We start from the raw sequence: 24472 nt of genomic DNA, 5'->3' as shown, positions 1-24472 counted from the left end.
CGCATTTGTATTATAATATTGGAGTAGTCTTATGCCCACGACCTATATTAAAGGTAGTTAAGGGGGGGGGAGGTTATGGAGTAGAGTAATATCTGCTCCATTTTCGACAAATAACAACAAAAATAAAGTTTGCATTGATTTAATATTGCATAATGAAAGCTATTCAATTGATGAGGTCTAGAAATTCTGTTAAACTCCTTTTAAAACTATCATTTCATCATTTGTGATTGTTCGTAACTTCTATCAGCTGAAAACTGATAAAAATCACGTCTCAACTCATCAATCCCAATCAAAATTCTATAGTATAGTTTTAGTACTCATTCATTCTTGTTGAAACAAAAATTTAATTATGAATTTACCTAAAATTCAATTTTAGTTTCACTGTAGTATATAATGTCCATACATTACTGAATTTTATTTTGGATTTGAGTAAATGTGAAAACCAAACGGATATTACGCTTTTTTAGAGCAGAGTGAAATCTTCAGGATTGATGTCAGAACAATAGGCCTAGTATCATCCAACTAAGTTTTGTGGCTATTTTTCTCAGCGATCTGCCTCCCAACCACCTGATCCCAAAATGTCCTGAGATAAGGGTTGTGGATATAGAACTACTCGGACGAAATACAACTCAGAGGACACCATCTAAAGCTTATTATTTTGTGGAGATTTTCCTTTCCCCTCCAGGATTCAAGGATCCCCGAGGATGAATTTTTATACACATGGCAGCGTGTAGAGAACGACAGGATGTGTCTCACCAGGACCCAATTTGCTACCATGATATTCGAATCATACAATGAAGGTAATCGTATTTGAGAAGTCAGCAATGTGGAGCACCTGTTAATTCATGGTGATGTGTGCTGAATAGAATAGAAGGAGGGACAATAACTTCAATTATTCACGTACAGTATTTCTAATATTTGAGATTTTGTACTCGACATCTCTTGAACAGTACCAAATAACCTGTATAAGTAGCATTTAGCTTTAGATTAAGAATGAGAATAGAATAAATTCCTAAATAATTCTTTAGGTTACCATTTTTCAAATCAATAAAATAGAATGGATTTATGATTCTATCATAGTATTGAAATATATTTGAAAAGGAAAAACTCCATGGAATACAAGTCAAATTATTATTCCACAGTAACGCTACATTTTTTTTAGTCAATAAATCTTCTGCCATTATTTGTCAAAATGTCATCACTCTAATATTTTATCCTCATAATAATTTTCTATCATAGGCCTATTAATTCATGCCATTTTCTTATAATTTTTATCTTTTAGAATTTTGTTTTAAGCTCCCTACTTGTGCATGAAGAGTTAGATGAATGATATCATCATCAAAACAACCATGCTCTTGGTTCTTTCCAAACTTATGAACATTTGGTAGAGATTTATCACAGGTACCATAGAGGTAGAGTTATTCTGACCCCTAGAGTAGTTCAGACCCCTGGCTTCTCATCCAATAATGTGACTGACCAATGAAATTTTTGTGGTGATGATGAGAAACGCAACAGTCGTCTTGTGGCATACGAGTGAACAGTGTCCATTGAGTCTGCTTTGTTTTTAGAGCAAGCATGCAGCCATAGAGAGAAATGTGTGCTGGTGGAAAATATATCTCTTCAACAACGTGTTGACTTTCACCAATGAGGGGCTGGGGGTCAGAACTAAATCCTAGGCTGATTCCCAAACACCTTTACAAGCAGAAAAGCTCTCCAATCGGAGAGCTTTCTGCCCTGCCGACTCGTCTGAAAAAAACCCTGGAAAACGCTTCGTATGGCCAGAGAAAACTCTATAATAATTGCTATTATTAATTCTGTGGTATGGCTTGGCCATTTGAGTTGTAAAGCTTCTGCAGTTATTATTGAAAGTTAATTTAATACGTTTTCACAAAAAAAGGACAATAAGAGGGAATGATAAATGAGAATCATGAACGTTGATTTCAAGCTGTTTATATCGTAACATACATCATATAACTTATTTTCATTATTTTCATTAAGTCAAACATTTATAAAGTCATTTTCAATCTCATTCAAATGTAAAGCCTTTTATACCAAAGTTTCAAATTATCTTATCCATATTAACTTAACAGGTAACAACTAAAAAATACAATACAAAGTCACTGATAAGTCTCGTTCAAGTTTTAAGAGAATCTTCTGATAATCACTTATTGAGAAATGAAACTTATTTTCTTCTGATAATTAATTATTCTTCTACAAGCCTAATTGGATAATAAACGCTGAACGCTAAGAAGACTTACTTAATTTGAATTTAAATCTCTTTATTCATGTAATATACTTTGTACATTGAATATGTCATACTGATACACAGACTTATCTGCAATGTTTATAAACATTAAATTATTTACATTCTTCACATTCTATTCAATCTGTTGATATAATGGGAATGACCTGTTTTGAGAATGTAATTGACATATTTTTCATTATAGGAGAAAATCAATTCCAGTAGTTTTGGAACAACATTGGTTTCAATAAATTATCCATGGCTGCAGAAGAAACTCAAATTCTCAACTGATTGCGGTCGAAAAGTGAATTTCGAGGTATTTTCTCTGCAATAATTCCTGCTAATATTTGAAATGATGCTTCTAGCATGGATTCATCTCTAATGTAAAATATCAATACGGTACTACATCTACACCTCACATCCATTATCACTATCACTTTGGAGATATATACAGTACTATATATCCATTCTCTGGACTTTTCAGAAACATTCATTATTCTCATTTATTATCTATTCACACTTAACTATACTCTCGTATTGTTTGTCTTAACCATGGAATACATTATTTTATCCAATTTTTCATCAGAAACACTACATGCGATTCCATCTAGCTCCTACAATAATTTCCCTGCAAATTGTATCTTTATAATGTCGTATTGTACCGTACCTACACAAAGTGCATTGTTTCTAAACATTAGCACACTGTTTATTCGTTGAATGGGAATTTATGGAGAAAACCTGGTTATTTCACCATTTCTTCCATTCTGTGAATATCTGATAAACACAACATAATCTATGATGGTGGCAAGTGAGGCCAAAACTGACATTATTGTTTTCAGTAACTTTAGCAATAGGCTACATATTGATGTGTTTCGGGGTTATCAACCTATTGTATCTCTAAAATCAACTAGGAAACTTGTCTCAGAAAAGCTCGTCTACGATCATTGTTACCTACCTATAGTTTCCTATCGGAGCTATATACAGTGGTGGGTGGTTTAATCTCTTCTCATACTGTACTAGAAGTAATTCTTTGAACATACTTTTGTAATGTTTAAAGAATCAATACTACTCGCTTACTGGGAGAAAATGATTGAAGCGTCAGAGCTGCTTGAATGAATTGGATATATGTGTTCGTAGTTGGGTTGGAACGCATTCACCGGCAGATGAGTGCCTCGTTGTCAGTGGCGCAGTGGCCGTCGGCAGCTGAAAGGAAGAGCTTTCCATTGCCGCAGACGCACAGCTGGTAGACGGAGCCTTCGGCCTGGTTCCTAGCGCCGCCTCCGCCGCGCTGCGTCGTACTGGCTGTCCTCAGCCCCGGAAGGAGAACGCTGGCTGCCTCCAGTTTTATCTGAAATACAGAAAAATATTTTAAATTGCACCAGGAAACCAGAGATTCGAGTTTTCTATCTTGGTTCGAATTATTTGTTTCACTTTCTCCGTCATTGTCTTACTTCAGTCAACCTTATGAATTTCTGTCATACTTTTGAATGCAGGAGGTAATAAGAGTTAGTAAACTACCCACTGTATAACAACTAATTTGTTAGCAAAGCGCATTAAGTTCAATTTTAGATATTTCTGACCATCTATTCAACATTTAATTTTAATTTATTGAAATATTTTTAGATAAGGAAGCGAACAGGGATTTGAAACCTCGGCCTGTGGATGCACCTTATTGAGCTACTTGAATAATTCGCATACATTTTTTCATAACCACTACCGTCCACTTCTACATACCGTACTTTAATCTATTTTCTGTTTTGATGATACGATTCCTATAAAGGTAAAATAACTTGTAAATGAAAGGCTAACTTGAATGTTTGAATTGTTTAGCGAATTGACGTCCCGGAACCAGATTCATGGTTTCGAACATTCATGTGTAACTTTAAACATGTGTAATTTTGCACAAAGAACATCCAGCAAATTGCTGCAGAAAAACTTACTGTAGCTCTCCAGCTCATTATGATTTAAATTTTCCAGGTAGTCTATTTATGGATCCTGGAAACATTACAAGAAAGAAAATTCCAGACCAAACGAGTTGAACGTTTGGAGGGGTAACAAACATTTCAGGGGAGAAGGCTATTTTTCAAGCACTGTCTTTCTCCAAGATGATGGGTAATTTCTTACTATGGAGAATGAATGAATGAATTTTAATATTGTGTTTCGTATATCATCACTCTATGTCGAATGATATTCGGATTTCATTGGTGGTAGATTAATGTAAACTATTTTTTTGATTGTCCATCGGAATAAAATCATAGAAATTCAAAATAAATAGAGTCTTACCGCTCCATCTATTGACTCCAGTTTCAGATCGGATAAACAAGACGCTGTTATATCACCTGCTCTCGAGTCTATTGTGACTCCTGCAGGAGCTTGAATCAGTAGATTCCGAGTCGCTGATTCTAAGCTGGAATAAACAAATACTTCGTTTCAAAATACATGATTTACATGTTCAAAAAGCTGAATAATGTGAAAGAGTGCCACTACATTCTCAAATGTTCAATTGATTTTTAAATCAAGCACAGTTTCTCCATCTGATCATTATGAATGAAAGGTAGTATCGCCGAAAATGTTGAAGGTAACACTGTCATTTATAGCATCCATAACTCATCATCGTTCATTATTTTCCAACTCTCGTATTGGTTTCAATAGCTTTACGTGTTTATCATCAATATGAAAAGTGTTAAGAATATCGATTCCAAATGAACTAATGGCAGGGATAAGCATTGAAAATGAATTTTCTAGCAGTGAATGAATAAAAGTTATATCAATTTAAATATAACTTTGATCCATTCATCTCTTATTACCCAAAAAGCAGAATGACAAAGCTAGTGTTTGATAATTAGATAGGCATTAATTTAATTGAAACCGAGAAGTTTAATTTATTGCTAATTGCAAAAATACTAGAAGCCGATTGATAGAATAAGATTCTATTGTGAATGCATCAATTTGTGGTGTTTGAAGCGAATTATTGATTGGTCTTCGTAAAATGTTGACTGTAAACGGTTTGTTAAAGCTGAACGTTTTGCCCTGACGCTTAGGTAACCCTCAAATAATCCATTCTTTTATCAAGGAAAAACACATTATTTTCCTTGTTATAACCTTTTGCGTCTTCCCCTGACAGTAAAACTTCAGGGCTAGCACCTGTTTCTTTAAAAAGCTCTCTACAATATCAAACTTTTAAAGAAGGAAGCCGGGAAAATCCGTGCGAAGCCTTGGGAAATATTCTACCTGTTATGAAACGTCGAGCTCATTGAAAATCAAAGTACTTGAAGATCTCAATTCAAATAATATTCGATTGAATTTTGAACATTTCTATGTGAGTTACAAATAAATTCCTATGAGAAGCTATATTCCACTTGTTTCTTTATTATAATTAATTTAATGATATCTTGTTCTGGAACTAACTAGAAATAATGATTCACCTGCACAAACTTTTCTTAATTCTTTGTTAAATGAGCCTTCAGGAAATCGTGAAATGCTACCATAGATAAGTTATGCAAAACTGATAGATAGGCATTGATTCTAGATAGAATTCATAGAAAGCATTGCTCATGATTCTACTCACGTGAGATCCGACCCAGGCCTGGCTCTGATTAACGGTGTCTGGACACTTCCATCGAAAACTGCTCCTCCAAAACCTGGAATTCAATTTCAGAATAATAAAACATCAGGTATGTTCGATATCAATTTATTTTGTAATCAGGGAGATTTCATCAACTCATTTGTACTGAAAATTTATCTACAGTACTGTTTAGGATGAGAGAAGATTGTCGTTTACATTGAGTTTTAATCATTGAAGTTCAAGTTCAGTAAGTTCTCGTTATCTTCATCAAAATATTGCTGAGCCCCCCCCCCCAAAAAAAAACAAAAAAACAATTCAGGTAATCAAAATTAAATAAATGTTTAAATCAACTATACAATATCGACAAACAATACTTTCAATCTCTGTGGAAAAAAATAGTATATGTTTTATTGTTGTTCCAGCTCACCTGTTACTTTTAGTACATCAGCTCCAACTACTACTTCGTTCTTATCGGCAGAGAATAAGGTCCTCCCATGAGGATCACTAACTTTGAATCCTGGAGCGAGACATTCCACTTTATCTGGCCCTGAAAAGTGATTGATTATTCATAAAGCTATTTGTACAAACATTTCTCATCGAAATGAAATGGATGAGGACAAAGCTAAGCTTGAGATTTTTCTCTCAAATATAAGAATAGAATCACACAAAATTTCCAGTTCAAATTTCCATTAATCAAATCTAGATAAGAGCTTCTGAAATTATTGATTGAAACGTAGAATAGGCTGATTCGATCAATTTTTTTAGGTATTTCAATTACAAGCAAATTCATAATAATATGGAAATTGTTTTCTTGAGAATCGGATGAGGACTGTCAAAGAACAAACGATCTAAACCCTATGTACCATTTGAAAGAAGAGATCGTGGAGGCCCCAGCAAGAAATTAATTGATTGTAGAGGCACAGAGGTTCGGAATAGGCAATGATCCCTTACCCGTGGAAAGAAGAAGAAGATGTATCAATAAATTTGACAGGCATAAAAATGGGAGATTTGTATAATAAAAAGGGATAGAATTCTCCAGGTTGAGAAAGAATAAGTCTACACTTGAAACCAGACCACATCCAGCGTTTTTCAAGCGTTTTTTGTGCGTTTTTTCTGGCGCCAACCCAATTATTCAATCAGAGAGCTTCCTGCCCTGCCGACTCTAAGAACGCCGTCATGAAAAAACGCTTAATATGGTCTGGCCCTTATTGTATGATTATAACTTTATAGTGGAGAAATTCATATTGGCGACAAAAATCACTTAAACTTTCAACAATATCAGTATGAAAAAACTCACTTGATAAATTTATTTCAAGAAATTATAACAATATTAACTACTTTTGGGATAGTGGGATTAGTGAACATGGATTCTACTACAGAAAACGCTTATAACTTCATTTTTAAATGTTTATTGTGAATGGCCTGCATTAGATAACCACATGCATTTCCTTAAGAATAGCAATACAAGATCCATATGATACCATAAAGACAATTCCATGTGCAATTTTAATGAATTTCGATGACAAATAATATAATTTTAAAGTTTAGAATATAATGAAGAAGATAATCGTCGTGGAGGAAGTATTCCAGTGCTCAAGCAATTAAAATGTCGGCTGCTCTCTTTTTCTGGTGATTTATTTCAGGAAGAGAGCAGATAAGGTATCACTCGTGAAACATCTGTATCACTTAGCTGCAGTGGAAAGGGTGACATCGGAGAGGTGGAATTGAAAAAGTGAGGTGTCACCGCTAACGAGGCTTGTCTGGCATCATTTCCCACCCTTTCATGGACACCACGGTAATTAAGAAATAATTTTTCTAATTTCAAGCGCAATTCTGTTGATTAGGAAGAAGACTAGTGCTGGCTAAGAAGAGGTTGGCCGAGAGACAAGCACCACCACCTGTGAAGTAGGATTAAGGATGAACCGAGCTTGACAAACACAATTACACCCGAATCTAATTAGATGAAGAGTCCTCTGACAGCCAACTCCCAACAGCCACTCGGTTGTCATGGCAACGGCGGACGCCACTTGTTGCTTCTCACCCCGCCGCTGCTCGCCGCTCCTTTCACTTTTATCACTTTACATCCTCATTTGTTATTCAAACACATAATTCTCTCTCTTTCCTCCACCGCACGTATATTCGTACCGCGGTGCCCACAGTTCTACTTCCACGTCCGCAATTAGCATTACATCAAATCGAATTCAGTGCAACGTGGGGAGTGTAATATTTCAGCTGTGATGGAGCTGGCTTATTTCACTCGTCATTGAGTATAACGCGACTACAGAGCACGCGTTAAACGCTCATCCGCATTTGCCTGCTCATTTATCATTTGAACAGTGGATTGTGGACATGATCACCGTGGATAATTCAGGATTTGAGTGTCCTAACAACTCGAGTCATTGGTATGAGAATGTCAATAATTTAAAATAAAATGTTCAATTAACTCTACTCTACTTGAACATAGCTTGGCGTTCTTGAGCATGATGTTTCAGGTTGTAATGTTTTGTATGATCAGACGAAACATGATCCATCATGAGCACATTTCGAGCGTTGATACCAAGAGCTCCCGCACCGATATTACAGATTTGACATCTAATAAAAACTGAGATTGAACAGCATATTTCAAATTCTTTGTGTTGTTCCAAATCTCTTATAAATTCAATATATCTCAATAAGCTTATCGTAATATCTATCTGTTTAGAATCATTAATTGATTTTACTTTTATGATAACCACCATCTTGTCACCAAGAAAGTTTCCAGAAGAAAATATTAGTTCATTATAATTATTTTAACTGAAAGTCATTGATATTATTTCTGTTATTTGGATAATATCCAAATATGAATGGGTGATATCCCATCACTTCCTCTCTTGCTGGACTATATACATTTTTTAAGATTAATGGATAATACTCACCAACATACAGCATACTGGATATATGTCCGAGTCTGTCTCTGGTCTGAACAGTGAGATTGTGGCTGGTTTCCAAGCTCAAAGCTTGTCCGAGTCGTGATCTAATACTAGAAGCGAGCAGAGTGTCGAGAACGTAGGCCTTGCCCGATAATTGGATTCCTTCTGGCACTATCCGCAGTTCACCCATTCCATTCTGAAATATGACATAGATTATTAATAAAAAATAAATGGTATTGGAACAACATACTATTTTTCACGAAAAATAGTCTCTGACAAATTAGGAATAAATATATAGGGGTATACTTCAAATATACAGGGTATACTTCAAATACCCTGAAATAATGGATCATACAATAATATCATGTATCTTAAATTAGACTTGAATCATACTAGTTATACAACACCATTCAAATTCTATACAGGTTTAATCTATTTCAATTATTTTCGACTCTATGAAACTTGTGTGACAGCATGCGAAATTATTAAAAGTTTCCAACACTTGTCTTATTAAATCTTGTCTTATCAACACTTGTCGTGATTGTCTTATCCAATCGAGACAAGTGGTAATTTTTTTATTGAAAAAACAACATATTGCTATCTGAATTTGAAGATGACAACGATAGATATAAATACATAATAAGAGAACAATTTTCCCATGGTCGTAGTTCTATGGTTGAATCATGTTCTCATTTGAACTCCATTCATAGCAGGTAGCAGTATCAGAAGATGGTATGTATTCCAACTACATGGAAGTAAGTATCTTGGAATCTAGAGGATCTTCAATTTGAAGGTGGAAAAGTTCGTAGTTCTCCAAGTTTGCTTTTCTATTCACAAGAATACCCTTCACGTAAATCGATTGAACTATAATTTTCTTTAAACCAGAGTCAAATTTGAACTGTAATCAGATGTGCTGAATAGTTAGTTGTGTTTTTTCTGGCTCTAAATTTTGTAAAATCATTCAAAAATTTTCAAATTAATGGTGATTTGAGTGTGATATTTTTGTTTTTTATTATGTATTCAACCGTCAAAATTTAAAAAATCTTGGTTTTCGTTGGTTTTGAGTGAAAATGGACTAAATTTTAGTAAAGTGAAATTATAACCCTATTTTGGACTTTTAAAATGTTATATAAATTTGGGAGAGAAATAGTACAAGGAGTATCCTTAGTTTTTCTCTCCTAATCAGTGTTTCTTTGTAAAAAATATAGATAAATAAATAAATTGAAGAGGTGTTTTTATAGTAATGTTAATATATTCAAAATTGTAAAAAAGATGAATTGTCAAGTGATATTGAGATTGGATATTGGATTCAACTTGAGATCATGTTGTGACTAAGTTGAAAATGTATATTTTTTGTTAGTATATTTCATCTTGTTGCTAATGTTTGTTTAAAGATTTCATCTTGTGGCTATGAGTTGATTATCTTATTTATTGAATTATTTAATGGAAACATAGAGTGGTCTTGATCAATGTTACAATTTTCCTATCCTAAATAACTCCTCCAATAAATAATATTCCCCTATCACATATATTTAATAGTACATTTGTAGAAGACAGTGTGAATGCAATATGTTTTGACACAATGTTCAAGGCTATGTAAAGACTGGTAGTACGAATATAATGATGGTTATTCATGATCACTGCTATGCTTATACGCTGGAGAGGTGAAGCGAAATTCAGTATCACCATCTTACAATTCCACTGAATGATAAAATCGTATCTCTTTGTATTCAACTCGAGACAGAAGGGGCATAAACATTTTATGGTGCATTCTACCGAGCTAGTCTCTCTGCATATAATAGATCTGACTCTTCCAAAATAAGCTTCCTGAATATTATGAACCAAGCAGTTACTTCAAGAAGATTAAGGTTCACTGCAAAGATCGATGCAACCATAGCATGTTCCTAAAAGCCTCTGGAAAACTATTTAACGAGCCAATTGAACCGGACTATTTAAATGATGTGATTAAAAATTAGAAAAAACTTGTACAGTCTCATGAGATATCAATCATTTTTCAAAAATATGGCAGGGATATTTCTAACCGGGAACATTTTCGCCTAGTATGTGACGCAGCAACTCTGGTAATATAAAAGAAAAATTTCATCAACGTATAATCATGAACGAATCATTTGAATAATTGGAGGAGGCTCAGCCCAAAACTATTTCTTCCACAAATTTTGATAGAAATACTGTAGTTCCAAAAAGTGAATTATTATTCCCACTTCCAAAATTCTAGATAATTTTTCTCATGGAATATGATATGCACATTGCATCATCACTGTGAGATACTATTACAACGAGTAGACTCACTCTGGAATATTGAGGAAACCTGATAGCTGATGTTGTTGTTAATGACATAAACAAATAAAGTCGATAATGTGAGATTGAAATATTAAGTATTCTTTCTGATACTGTAGACAGTAATCCACTCTTGGGAATAACACAAAATGGAAAGAGGCGAGATTAGAAGAGACCAAAAGAGTTGAGCCATAATGCGGCATCATTTATAATAGCAGTGGGAGGCTGAGCAGAGGTGGTGAGTTGTTAGCTGCTCAAGTGGAAGGGGGGAAGGGGGTCAATGAGCAGCGGTTTGATTGTAAAGGTGCCGCCACCGCTTCCTCTCTGCCATTAAAAAAGAGCATTAGTGGGGGATCATTTAAGAGAAAGGTTGTTATAGATACGTACAATCAATGCGAGGGGAAGGGGTGACTGAATTTTCTCTATTAATTGTTTGCTCTTGATATGGCAAAGCATCACACAGAGGTCCTCACCCGACCACAATAAATTCCAATCTCAAGTTCCTCATTAATTTTTTTGCAGTCGCTCGTTGTAGTGAAATGTGCTATGTTGCTGTGAAGCGGGGGAAGATGTTGAGAAACAGGTCAGATTTAACTGCTATTCCACCGTCGCTATTTACCCCCTCGCCATCACTGCCCCACATTCCCCAAGGATTATTAAGAGCAAGAAAGATTGCGGGATGCAGTTTGTTGTGTGTGGGGTGGTGAAGGGGGTGTGAGGTGGTGGTGTTGAGCATAGCAAGGGAGCTGAGCACTTGGGCTTTAACCCGGTTGGCTGGCGTTTGTGAAAACGCGAACAATATTTATTGTTGTAAGTCGCTTAGAAGCTTGGCTGGCTGGAAGATCATTATTTTTCTTACTTCTTGCTGCACCCCTCTCCCAAGCTTTCAGTTCCAACGTGCACCAAGCCGTATACGTTTTCGTATTATACATAGCATACCTGTTTGTTGATTTTTCTCAATATTCAGCAGTTATGCCACTCATGACACCTTGGCAAATGAAAAGAAGTCAACGCAACCCTCCGGCCAGATAGGCGACCTTTGTCAACCGACTCAACTTTTGTCTAAACCGCTGTTTGTTTTAACTTTGTTTTAACCGCTTTTGTTTATGGAATATTCTTCTTTCTAATTATGAGAATGCCTAAAGAACCTAATTAGAGCTGAAGTTGAACGATCCATGAAGCTTCTACCAAGTAAAGACTGCAATATGATTCAATTAATTCAAGACAGATATTCATCGAAGTTCTAATTTGTCCTTATTATTCCTAAATGCTAGCTGAAAACTATTGATAAACTGCAAGAATAAAGAATATAAATATTTCAGAGACTGACAGAATCAGCTGGAATTCATAGCTACATTGATTGAAGACCACAAACAATCTGGAATTCTAGAAGAATTCAACAAGAATAAATAACATTAAATTGTGGGAAAAATTAATTATAAGTTGGAAAAGTGAAGTATTCCCCCTTCAACCTCATGTGAAGGATGAAGAGTAGGCCCATGAACACTGCCTCTAGAGCAGTTGTTAGCAGTAAACTAAGAGAGCATAATAAGTGATATTGATGAGGGTAAAGCAGTGAAAAATGAAATATTAATAAGAGCTTGAGAGATGGAATCTCTTATTAAAAGTACTGCTGTGAAATGAAAAGAGATGGAGGCACATATGTGTTTCCATGGAGGAGATTATTATATAATCGTTTAACATTTGGCCTATGTGATAAATCACGCACTGGGAGTTTTATTAAAATATCAGGATCGGGAGTGATGTATGGCATCTGAGCCTCTTACGGGACACAGCCAACTATATTGATCTCTCACTCTCTGTAACGCTCTCCTCCTACCATCTCACACTTCTCATCCTTCATCCGAGCTTAAATTTTGCCCTTCTTAAGCATGAAATCTACTCACTACAATGGATGGTTCACCTAGTGGCATCCATCTTCCGTTTGTGTAAACGTCCGCGCAGCGCAGCGCAGCGTGCTTCTATTAGATGCCATAAATTTATTGCCTGCCTCTAATAAAGGCATATTTTCAACGGAAGCCAATAAACGTATTGCAATTCGCTCAACGCTATCAATGGTACTCACTCTTGAAAAATCTATTCATTAGGAAAAGATAAATGTGCTGACTGACTTTTCTCTTCTGAAGAAAATGTAAAGCTCATCTTGAAAGATAATTTAAAGATTAGATGTAAAATTAATATCTTATTCAAGTTCATTCTCATTTCAGTTTATTTATCTTCCAAATTTCTCCTTCACTTTGATTTTTTGCGTATGTTTCCAAAAGTTTTCTTCTAAGAACACTGGAGCGTGGCACTGTATAAGGCAACACGACATTTTTGAATAACGTCATTTTTACTAGTAAATGAACCTTCATTTTACCTGAATTAACAACTATATGGCATGTATTCAGCATTTGAATGACGTACATTCATTCGGTGTCCACAAATTCTTGAATGACAGTGTAGTAAATCTTTGGGAACGACTATGATTCTCTTTCAAATTAATGTTTTTCTTGCCTTCAAGATATACCCACTGGGACACGATGATGACGTCAAATGTGGTGATGCTGTCAATTATTTTCTGCAAGGCAGTTATTTCACCATGCTCTCCCGCTATTGTACGTTCCAAAACAGTCCAATGATCCATGATTACCAAATAATGATAATGCGTTACTTCAGTTCTGAAAAATTGTAAACAAAGACCGACTATACAGTGCTGTGTAATGTAGCATTAGAAATGTCACTCTGTGCAGCCCATATAAATTATTGGGGATGATACCCATATGAGTTTCTTGCTTGTGCGTCCATGCCTACGAGCGGGATTCGAACCTAAGACCAGGTAGCGCTAGAAGACTGAATGATGCTTAGTGCCTTAGTGGTCTCAGCTATCCTGGCTGGCATTATGGCTTCGACATCTCCTTGAATGTAATAAGATAGTTTCAAATGTTATAACTAATTTGTATTGTACTTTATATCATAGGAGAAGTTTACTTTGTTCAAATTAAATTACTAGGGGTTCAGATTGACAATCATTTGACATGAGGTGACCACATAGATTCATTATGTAGTAAGCTTTCAAAGGTTATTTATTTATTGAAGAAATGAAATACCATGTACCTGAAAGTTATTTTATAAGTATCTGTTATGCTCTATTTCATTCTATATTGAATTATGCTACTGTTCTATGGGGAAATTGTGCAAGAGTATCCGAAGTTTTGTTATTACAAAAGATTAGAATTATAACCAATTCGGAGATGAGAGCCCACTGTAAGTCACTTTTTATTAGAAGTAGTGTAATGACAGTTATTTGTTTGTACATATACACCCTGCTACTACATGTCAAGTCTGAGGAAACAAATCTAACCAACAACAAAAACATCCATACACACCATACAAGAAGTTATGAAAATTTGCATATACCACAAGTACGGTTATCAAGACCTTAATAAGCCATGTAAATGTAGGTTTGAGACTCTTCAATCCCCTTCCACTAGAAATGAGAAATTTCCCGTTTTTGAAGTTTAAAGATGCGCTTTATAATTTTCTAGTCAAAATACCCTTTTACAGCTTGAAAGAGTACTATGAGAAGTGAATATTTGAATGTATTATGATTTAAAAAAAAATGTATAGTTTGATTTTATTGTGACTTATTGTATATAAATATATTAAAATGTAGTTGAATATTATAATTATTGCGACAATGTCTCATGCAATCATGTAAATGTTCTTGGACAAATAAAATATTCTTATTCAAATACTAATCGGATAGTCTCTGCTTGTCGTACATATCACGAGCGGTAGCTTAATCAAAATGAGCCAAACGAATCAATATCATGAAGTTATGAGGTAAGATCATGAACATTTCTGTATGTATGGAATTTCAAGTAGCAGAATCGTTGTTGAAGATTTCAATGTTTAATTCATAATATTGTTTCAAATGAAAGATATAATTACCAATAATGATATACAATCCAATCATGATAATACAGAGAAATTATTGTCTGAGATAACCGTTTATATTTAGAGTGATGAGAGTATTGTTAAGTGTCAATCATTCATGGAACGCCTAATGGCATACATGATTTCATAATGTCAATGTCTGTTAACTGTCAACAGACAACTGAGAGAGAATCAACAAAGGTGAACAGTGCTTGAATAATCCGAGTACAATGAAAATCAAGCAGCTATATCGATAAACAGAAATTCCAGAACAAGCCTTCAGGGCAATCAATGATGATGGAATGAAAGTGAAATGTTGTGCTAAAATAGAAACCGACACATAAAACCCTAGTGGCAGAGGTCTGTCACCAAGTAGTCATGGAGAGAAGTATTGATATGAAGTAGCTTTGGTCGACTCAAAGTCACCAACTTGACAGGACGAATGAATCACTGACACTGCAGTTCATAAGACGTGTCGAGAAGTGATTTTTTCACACTGTAATCCAAAATCGTTCAAATCTTTACTTTCCACGGATGCAATAATTATTGTAATTTTATGACAGAGATCCATAGATAATGATAATTAATAACGTGACATGGCATTAGTGTAATACAACAGTTCTCTGATAGGAAAGCACAACATTACTGTTCTTTATAGGGGAGGATGAAGGACCGTGAAAGGATTTGAAAGGTGGAGTAATACCCTATCAACATATTTTTTACTCAACTTGGCAATCGGAGAACTTAATCATATATTATTTTACGTACACACCTATGCGCCACGAAAATGCGCTTTTCACTTTCCATCAGCTTATAGATCAAGTAAGAATGGCATCAACTGATGAAAAGTGAAATACGCATTTTCGTGGCGCATAGGTCTATACGCACATTTTTTACACTCTAGTTTATTCGAATGTGATTATTATAATAATAATAATAATATTATCGAGTGACCTGACTGGCTCAGGTCTGCTGTCAGAATTTTCAGGTCGCAACTGATCAATTTCAGGGCGTCTAAAATGACCTAACGACTGCTTTTTAGGCAGCCGTGACCGACGAATTAACGTGTCCATCCGAAACACGGGAGTGGCCCGAGATAAATATCTTGCCCGGGACGGGATTTGAACCCGGGCCTCTGAATCTGAATTAGAATTCAGCTTCAGCTTCAGCGATTGATCGGTGTCAAGAGCTGTGATTATGAAACTCTCCTTCATTTTCGCATATAAGTTTGTTTTTCATCCAGAATCATCATGCTTCCAGGATCATTCACGTGTATCGAACTGAGATATCCCACACTATCTTTCAAAACGGGTAGCCGTCTAGTTGTCACCCCGACTACTTGACACCTGGTCATTTTGGCCATAGGCGACTACTTGTCCCCTCGTAAAGATATACCATTGCCGTCAAGTTGTCCCCCCGACTACTTGACACCTACTGGACCATAGGTGCCAACTAGTCATGACCGTAAACGACTACTTGACACCTCGCACCCTCGCGTCAGGGTGTCCCCCCGACTAGTTGACACCTCCTTAGAAAGGAGACAAGTAGACGGTAATGGCTCACGTCTACATGACACCTTGCTCGCTGGCGTCAAGGTGTCACCCTGACTACTTGTCACCTACAGAGTTGGCACAACTTACACCCCCACGGCAAAGGGAGAAGGGATCAAACATTTTCAATACTGGTTATGATGCAGAATTGAATTCTTAGCACTTTTGGTTCAGTAACATTTTCCCGTCAAATGCACGGTTCGGGAGAAATTCGCCGTCTTTGCTATTTTTAGGACAAATTTTTTCGTAAAAATATACCATTGCTTGCCGTTGCCGTTGAGTTGTCACCCCGATTACTTGACACCTACTGGACTGGAGGTGCCAACTAGTCATGATCATAAACGACAACTTGACACTTCGCACCCTCGCGACAGGGTGTCCCTCCGACTAGTTGTCCCCTAAAAACCGGTTTTAAAAGGGGACAAGTAGTCGGGGTGTCAAGTAGTCGGGGTGGCACCTAGTCGCGTACCCTTCAAAACTTGTGGTAATTGGTCTGTGTGATAAATCAATCATAGAAATACCGGCCTATCATTGGCCATATATTCAAAGATGAACTTTTAATACTGACCTCTTCATTTTTCATAAAACTTCTGTATTACTGTATTATAGTCTATTATTCATACCAATCATGACTAATTAATGATTAATACACACCGACAATAATATATTTCCTCTCAGTGCAACTGAGAATTACTGTTTTTATAGTAAGATGATTAGAAATAAATAGAATCAGATAAATTAGGTTTTTTTTCGTAAAGCTGGGTAAATAGACTAGCGATTATACAGTGATAATTCTAAGACACAATTGAGTCTCTGGTAATATGGTTGAATGTTCCAGTCATAAAGGTTGAATGACAAAACTCTATTATAACCTAGGTCATGTCAGTGTTTTTCTAATGAAATTCAATTCATTTTGTGTAGTAAAAAGTCAAACATCCATTAGAATGAGATCAAAGCATCATGGATTGCTTTGAAGAGTGAGACAGGTGGATTTGAACTAAAAGACCAGCGTTGCGTGTGCTCTGTAGCGTGTGCTCCATGTCAAATCGGGTTTTCTTTGTTAAAAGTCAACTCCGGATGAAATAAATACGTAAAAAAGGAATTATTCCTGGACAATCCGTGAACAAATTCTTTTCAATCGGCTTTTTATGTAAGCCGGTTCTGACCTCCAATCTAGTGATTTGTTACAATTAGCTAGTATGCTAAACACATCCAAACTAACATGTTACAACCTAGTCTCTGCTGTGTTAATAATCCAATCACTAATTCTATCAGCACAGAAAAAGGTTGGAAAACACCAAGAGAGTGGAAATACCAGGAAATAATCAACATTAAAATGCCAGAAATGGATAAATTGAACGTAGATTTATGGATTACAAATACTCTTACCTTTACCATTCTGATGATTGCAGAAGAGGCATTACAGAATTCAGGGAATATGCAAGAGAAGCTCAATTTTCCTATTATGTAATATTGAGTTTGGAAACAAATATTTCAGGTATTCTTTTGTGATTATTCGAAGCAGATTTCCTATATTTTTAAGTCATAATTCATCTCAGCTTCACGCTTTTGTAGCCAGGTGTTTCTGATCCCTCTCAGAAGTTTCCTTTGGACGTTCTCGAATCTTTCTCAAGAGGAAACTCTTTTACAGTAATAAAAATCTCTTGCTCTTGAAATTCTGGTTCTATCATAGATACAATACTATATACGATACTACCTCTTAGAACTATCAGTTACCATTTATTAATCGAATTTTGGAAATGAGAGCATATGATTCATTCAATCGAAGTAGATATTGTTCTATTATTGTAGTTCACTCTCAATTGTAATATTTGCTTCCGGAATCAACCTGCTTACTGGAACAAGAATGATAATTTTTTCATAATATAGAAATCTTCTTAGTGGAATAATGAGCTAATACATACATGTGTAATTGAGTTAAGAAACTACTTCTAAATCTAATCATGCCATTAAAAAAATCCCTCAATACCGATTGATTAGATTGATTGTTAGATACATCCATTAGTCTGCCGTTGGAGCTTCGATCTGCTATCGCTGGGTCCCAGTTCTACCTGTGGCATAGTCAAGCGGCGTTCCCATCCTACCCCAGTCCGATATTTTTGTTGGTTGAAGGAATGGTGGTAGAAAGATTACATGACGGACATGTGTGGCATACATCATTCTAGGCCGTTGTCATCCGTGATCGGAGAACTGTATGACAGGTGTATCTCCGGCTTTACCGTACTCTTATTATTTCATCTTATCTCATTTCACACGCAAATAATTGACTATTCTACTATTATTACAATGGTCTCTTTGTTTTCTAAAATGGAAGTTGAATTCGAATCACATAATTTTCAACGATATTCTGTTATAGATAGAGCCTTCTAAATAATTCACTATTCTACAATGGCAGAAACAGGAATTCAGAACGGAAAGTTGCGTTTCACAATTCTCATCCATCAAAACGTTAACACTGCTAGACATTTGTGCAGCTGACCCATACCATGAATAAGTTACTAGTGATAATCTCCTCAAAAGTCTCTACGCATGATTCTCCGGTATTCGTTCAACAAGAAACCCACAACAGACACTTTATAGTTGCATTGCGGGAAATGCAAAAACATTTAGGTGGAGTCAGAAGTAAGGCTCGTGAATAATGTGATGTTGGCGTTGATTCTATTCGGTCTCCAGGGAGAGATTCTTCGTTGTAAGTAGCATTTAGAAGTTGGGCTCACTTCTCTGCATAAATGTTTTTATTTACGACGTGAAGCTTTCTAGTCCATACGAATTGCCTTGGTATGATAGCTCTCGATGTTTACACCCAATTCGAAATGTTTCTCTACCTGGCGTGGTCTGATTCTCTGGAATTCGTTTTCCGAGTGAAAAAGTAGTACGATCCTATAGAGTGTAATGTTGGTTTGGTATGATACGATTTTTCCATTGCAAGATTCGTGGTGGCCGTAACATTGATCATAGGTGTCATAATCCATAGAATTTAACTCCCTTGAAGGGAATGGATTGTAGGAACACATTCCATTCGAGAAAACTCATTCATCAACTAATGATGTATGAAAAAGCAGATTCAGCCGTGGAGCTGCAGAATTCATTTCAAAATCATTTTCCAATGAGATATGAGATTGATCATCTGATAACCACCTGTATCGATAATAGTGCTAGAGAATTCAGCGTCTACTAATTTCCCCAGTTAACTTTAGAAGTTGCCGAAGTTAAGTCGAGTTTGTTGTTAGCGTAGTTGAGCTGTCGGCCTGCTTCTCATTTTGGATTCACCAACGTTCTTCCGTTCGATTAGTGATCACGAGCACCTAAACAAGAGGAAGAGTCTGGGAAAAGGCAGAAACTGATAATGGTGAGACTGGAGGAGGTAAGAGGAGAAGAGAAGTGAAATGGAGCTAGCAACTTTGGTTTTTGGCGTCGGAAAGTGTGGCATGCCGGTGTCGAAAGTGTTGAGACGTTCGGATGCCATACTAAGAAGATCACAACACATATAAATTACCTCCAAACCTCTCTTTCTCTCATAGCTCCACAGACTGTGGATTTCACTTTGTTTCAAAGTAAGTTATAGGAAAGTCCTGACCTCTATGTGCAACTTGAAGATTTTCTACGTGAGATTGAGTGAGTGGGGGAAACTGGAAAGGAGAGTGAAAGAGGAAGAAAGTTGAGAAGATTGGAATGGAGACGGAATAAAAGAATGAAACGGACTATAATGAAAGAAAAGGGAGTTGTCTGAGAGTTTGGAGTGAATGAGAAAAAGGGAATGATAGAATGAGAGTTACAAATCATGAAAATTGTCAGGAACAAATACTGACTAAGATAAAATATAAATTAACCTGAGAGAGAGTTATTCTTCGTAGAATGATGCAAGAGAAAATTTTGAAGAAATGTGAATGAGTGTAGATGAAAGTTACAAGAGAGTAACAGAGGCGAATAAATTTAAGAAAGACAAAACATCATTCGTGCTTCTACTAATGCGACTCCGTAAAAAGTTGCTTTGAAATCTCTTTCTATCTTCGCCTACTTCTCTTTTCCCTCGTTGCTCGCACTGCCAAACAACAAATCCACCATTGTTCGTATGGAGATTAGCTTTCAGCCTGCCCTATTTTACCAATAGCCGTTATCAATCTCCATTTCCTCACATTTGTGTTACAACTGACGCAAACCAACAAGAACCGTACAACTTCTTACCGGAATATTCAATCTTTTTGATTCGATCTCGTGAAGAGATCAGAGGAAAGTATTTCAATTTGTTTTTGTTACGTGTTTTTCTTTCTCATGGCATCCTCGAACTTTATCCATTCTTCGCACGTTCCAGACTTTTTCTTCGATTCGTTCTATGCATATTCTCTAATAGATTCTATATTCTCCCATTTTTACTTTCCTTGCCCTATTACCATAGGTAAGGAAAGTATTGCTTTCCAAAAAAAATTAAGGTACCCAAATTTCAAGTTTTCTATACGTTTCAAGGTTCCCTGAGTCCAAAAACATGATTTTTGGGTGTTGGTCTGTGTGTGTGTGTATGTGTGTATGTCTGTGAACACGATAACTCCATTCCAAATCAACCGATTGACTTGAAATTTTAAACTTAAGGTCCTTATACGATGAGGACCTGACAGTAAGAAATTCAATAGTATTCAATTTAAGATGGCGGAAAAATGGCGGATAATTACTAAAAAAACCATGTTTTCCACGGTTTTCTCGAAAACGGCTCTAACGATTTTCTTCAAATTTATACCATGGATAGCTACTTATAAGCTCTTTCAAAATGACATGAATCTCATTTCTGGGAAAATTGCAGGAGCTCCGTAATATTCTTGAGAAAAATTGCGGATAATCACTAAAAAACCATGTTTTTCACGATTTTCTCAAAAATGACTGAACCGATTTTTTTCAAATTCATACCCTGTATAGTTATATATCAGCTCTATTAACTAGCATGAGTCTCCTCCCTGAGAAACTAACAGGGGGTCCACCCCATCCTTGAGAAATTTACTTTGTAACCTCCTTCTCGTGCTTGAGGTAGGTGGGTAGAGCAGTTTATTCAAAAGAACACACGTCGATATTTTATTTGTAGAACAGCTGTTTTGACAACTTTTAAAAAATCCTCAAATTTCATAATTCAAACAAAGGAAAATGTTCTCTGAAAACAATAACAATAGTATAATCGTAGTTTTAATAAAATTATTTAGCCGCCAATCGGCATAATGTTATTCCCCTAGATTATCCTCGTTTAAGAATGAGGCTTATAGATCAATGAGCAAGGAAAGTTGTGTGAGTGTACCACACCAGATTTTTTCTTACTACGAACACTTTGAAAATAGAAATTATTTTCATTACGAAATCACTTTCAAAATCCGATTCTATTGTTTATAACTTCCTAGTATGAACCACGATTTAGCATTCAAATTGCCAAGTGAATAATCATTAAAAAAATTTTCAATGAGGATGATGCCCACATGTTTTTTTAGCGTGTGGGTGATGAAAAGCATGTTTAATTTAAGTAAGTGTAAGAGATGATAAATAATCAATTGATGTTTCGGTGGAGGAATCTACTCTTCTTTTACTACTCGAATAATTGTCACTCTATTGGCATCTTATATTGTATCGGTGGTACTGAGAATGAATACATTATACAGTATAATTTCATTGTAATATGTGCCAGCATATTATTATCATCTACTTGTTACTATGAATGGGATATCTTTATTCGTTTGTTGTATGATACTTTCATATCAATTGTTGTCAGATAAACTTTATCAGGTTCTAAAGTGATTCTTTTTTATTATTTTTCCTTCTCTGCTAGTATGCATGTATTTTTCATCTTTAGTAAAAGATTGAATGGGTGTGTTAAGGTATTTTCCAGTTCTCAGTAATAGTTCTTAAGTGCTACTCTATACATGACGAACATGCTCTTCGCTGATTTTCTGATATTAAGGTTGAAATATCAGTTATATGTATCATATCTACTCTAGAACATGGCACGCCATAGTGGAGTAGGTCAATTTCCACACAGAAAAAACTAAACAAGTAGAGGACACATTATAAGAATTTTTTGTAACTAACTATTGTATGTAATATTGTAATTCATCTAATATTTTGTGTAATTGATGTTGTAGTTTTAGTTTTTTGGGAAATAAACATTTATTTATTCATTCATTCATTTTATATGAATTGTGAAGTTTAGAACGAATTGCGATGTACTGTCCTTCCAGAGTCTAGTTATCAGATAAGAACTAAAAGGTTTATAGTAATAGCATTGAATCATAAAACTGCGTGGTATCAATACTGGTTGATGTTGGGTGATAGTGAGATAGTTGAGTATCTGTTAGAGAATGAGGTAAAAGTGAAACCACTTGTTTCGTTGGAGAGCGTTAAATTTCAAGTTACTTATTCATTTTTTCATTTATTGTTATTGTATTGCTATTTATCATTTTTTTCTAAGAGTTTTGATTAATAATGTACCTTTTTTTTAATTGATTCTGGATTTTTCTTTTGGAAAGGGTGAAGGCAATCTTTAGAGGTGTCACTGATATTAATTCTCTCTCCTGATTATCTAGACTAGAGCGTACCGAAAGTTCAATGAGCTCTTTCTGAAATATTATGTTGCAGTTGTTCAATAATTGTTTTGATGAGCGGTGCAAAATGTATTGGATTGTACAGAATTTTATCGAGCTTCTTATCACGTTTCAGTTTCTTCGTGACAATCGAAGCAATCATTTCATGATAAAGAGTCTCCTAATAGCAAATTAATGTTTATTTTTTCTTGTATGGCTTGGATTTTGGTGGTCCGGGGTGAGCCTTTTTATTTTCTCTCTCTTTCTCTCTCTCTCTTCACAGATTTCGAAAATGCCTTGCTTTCTCTTATGCCTTGTTATAACCGTATACTAGTTATGGGGGATATGAACACCGACTTGAACATGACGAATCGTAACTTTGACTACTTTCAACTGACTACAATTTTCCAATGCCTAAACATGACTATTCTACCCCTCGATCCAACTCATCATACTAATGAATCAAAATCACTCATTGACCTTCTCATTGTTAGTGATCCCAATGAGGTTGTTCAAGCAGGCCAAATCTCAGTCCCAGCTATTTCTAGACATGATTTGATCTACTGTGTACTTTCCCATAAGATACCCAAGCCAGAACAGAAAATTATCACTTATAGAGACTTCAAAAACTTTGATGAAGCCGCCTTCCTGACTGATGTGGCTCAGACTCCATGGCATCAAATTGAAGCATTACCCTCAGTTGATGACATGGTTAAGACTTTCGAGAATTGGACTTTGACTTTGTATGACAAACATGCACCCTATGTGACAAGGAGGATTAATAGAAAACGACGAGTACCGTGGATGACTGAAGACATCCTTAAGATGATGGGACGTAGAGAGAAAGCACATAGAAAATTTAAAAAGACATTTGACTTGGACAGTTTGATAGAGTATAGGAGCCTTAGAAATAGGGTGAAACAGGAATTACGGAACTCAAAGATTAGGTACTTGAATTCGTTTATGACAAACAATAGACAAGACTCTAAATCACTTTGGCAGGGAATAAAAGAATTCGGGCTTGGCAAACAGAAATCGAATCCACAAATTGACTTACCATTGAATAATATAAATGACCATTTCGTTTCACACTCTAACCAACGCGACGAAGTTGTCATTGCTAATCATATAGATGATCTTGAAGAGCAGGTTACAAACTTAGATTTACCAATCACTGATCAATTTCATTTCCATCCAATCTCAGAAGAAGACACTTTCAGAGCAATTCAACGTATTCATAGTAATGCTACGGGTGTAGACAAAATTCCTATTGAATTTATCAAGAAGATGTTATTTGCTGTTTTACCAACCATTACATACATTTTCAACAAGTCACTTGAAGAAGGCATTTTCCCTGAAAACTGGAAGTTTGCTCTGGTTCGCCCTCTGAATAAAGT

At 35.7% G+C, this 24472-nt stretch overlaps 1 protein-coding gene across 2 annotated transcripts in view; it reads right to left on the bottom strand.

Annotated features, from left to right (window-relative positions):
* Nucleotides 1-1934: 1934 nt before the first annotated feature.
* The window catches only part of LOC111060460 (delta-sarcoglycan-like), a 40746-nt gene continuing 18208 nt past the window's right edge, over nt 1935-24472 (bottom strand). For both annotated transcript variants that reach the window (XM_039424143.1, XM_039424144.1), the window contains 5 exons: nt 8723-8912; nt 6235-6354; nt 5811-5883; nt 4526-4649; nt 1935-3590 (listed from right to left, as the gene is read on the bottom strand). In XM_039424143.1, coding sequence (XP_039280077.1) covers nt 3396-3590; nt 4526-4649; nt 5811-5883; nt 6235-6354; nt 8723-8912 — 702 coding nt within the window. In that variant the 3' untranslated portion in view covers nt 1935-3395. The remainder of the gene's footprint in view (nt 3591-4525; nt 4650-5810; nt 5884-6234; nt 6355-8722; nt 8913-24472) is intronic.

This window comes from Nilaparvata lugens, chromosome 3 (assembly GCF_014356525.2).
Source record: "Nilaparvata lugens isolate BPH chromosome 3, ASM1435652v1, whole genome shotgun sequence".
Taxonomy (NCBI): Eukaryota; Metazoa; Arthropoda; class Insecta; order Hemiptera; family Delphacidae; genus Nilaparvata; species Nilaparvata lugens.
Note: the sequence above shows the minus strand (reverse complement) of the source record. Positions and strands in the feature narration are given on the sequence as shown.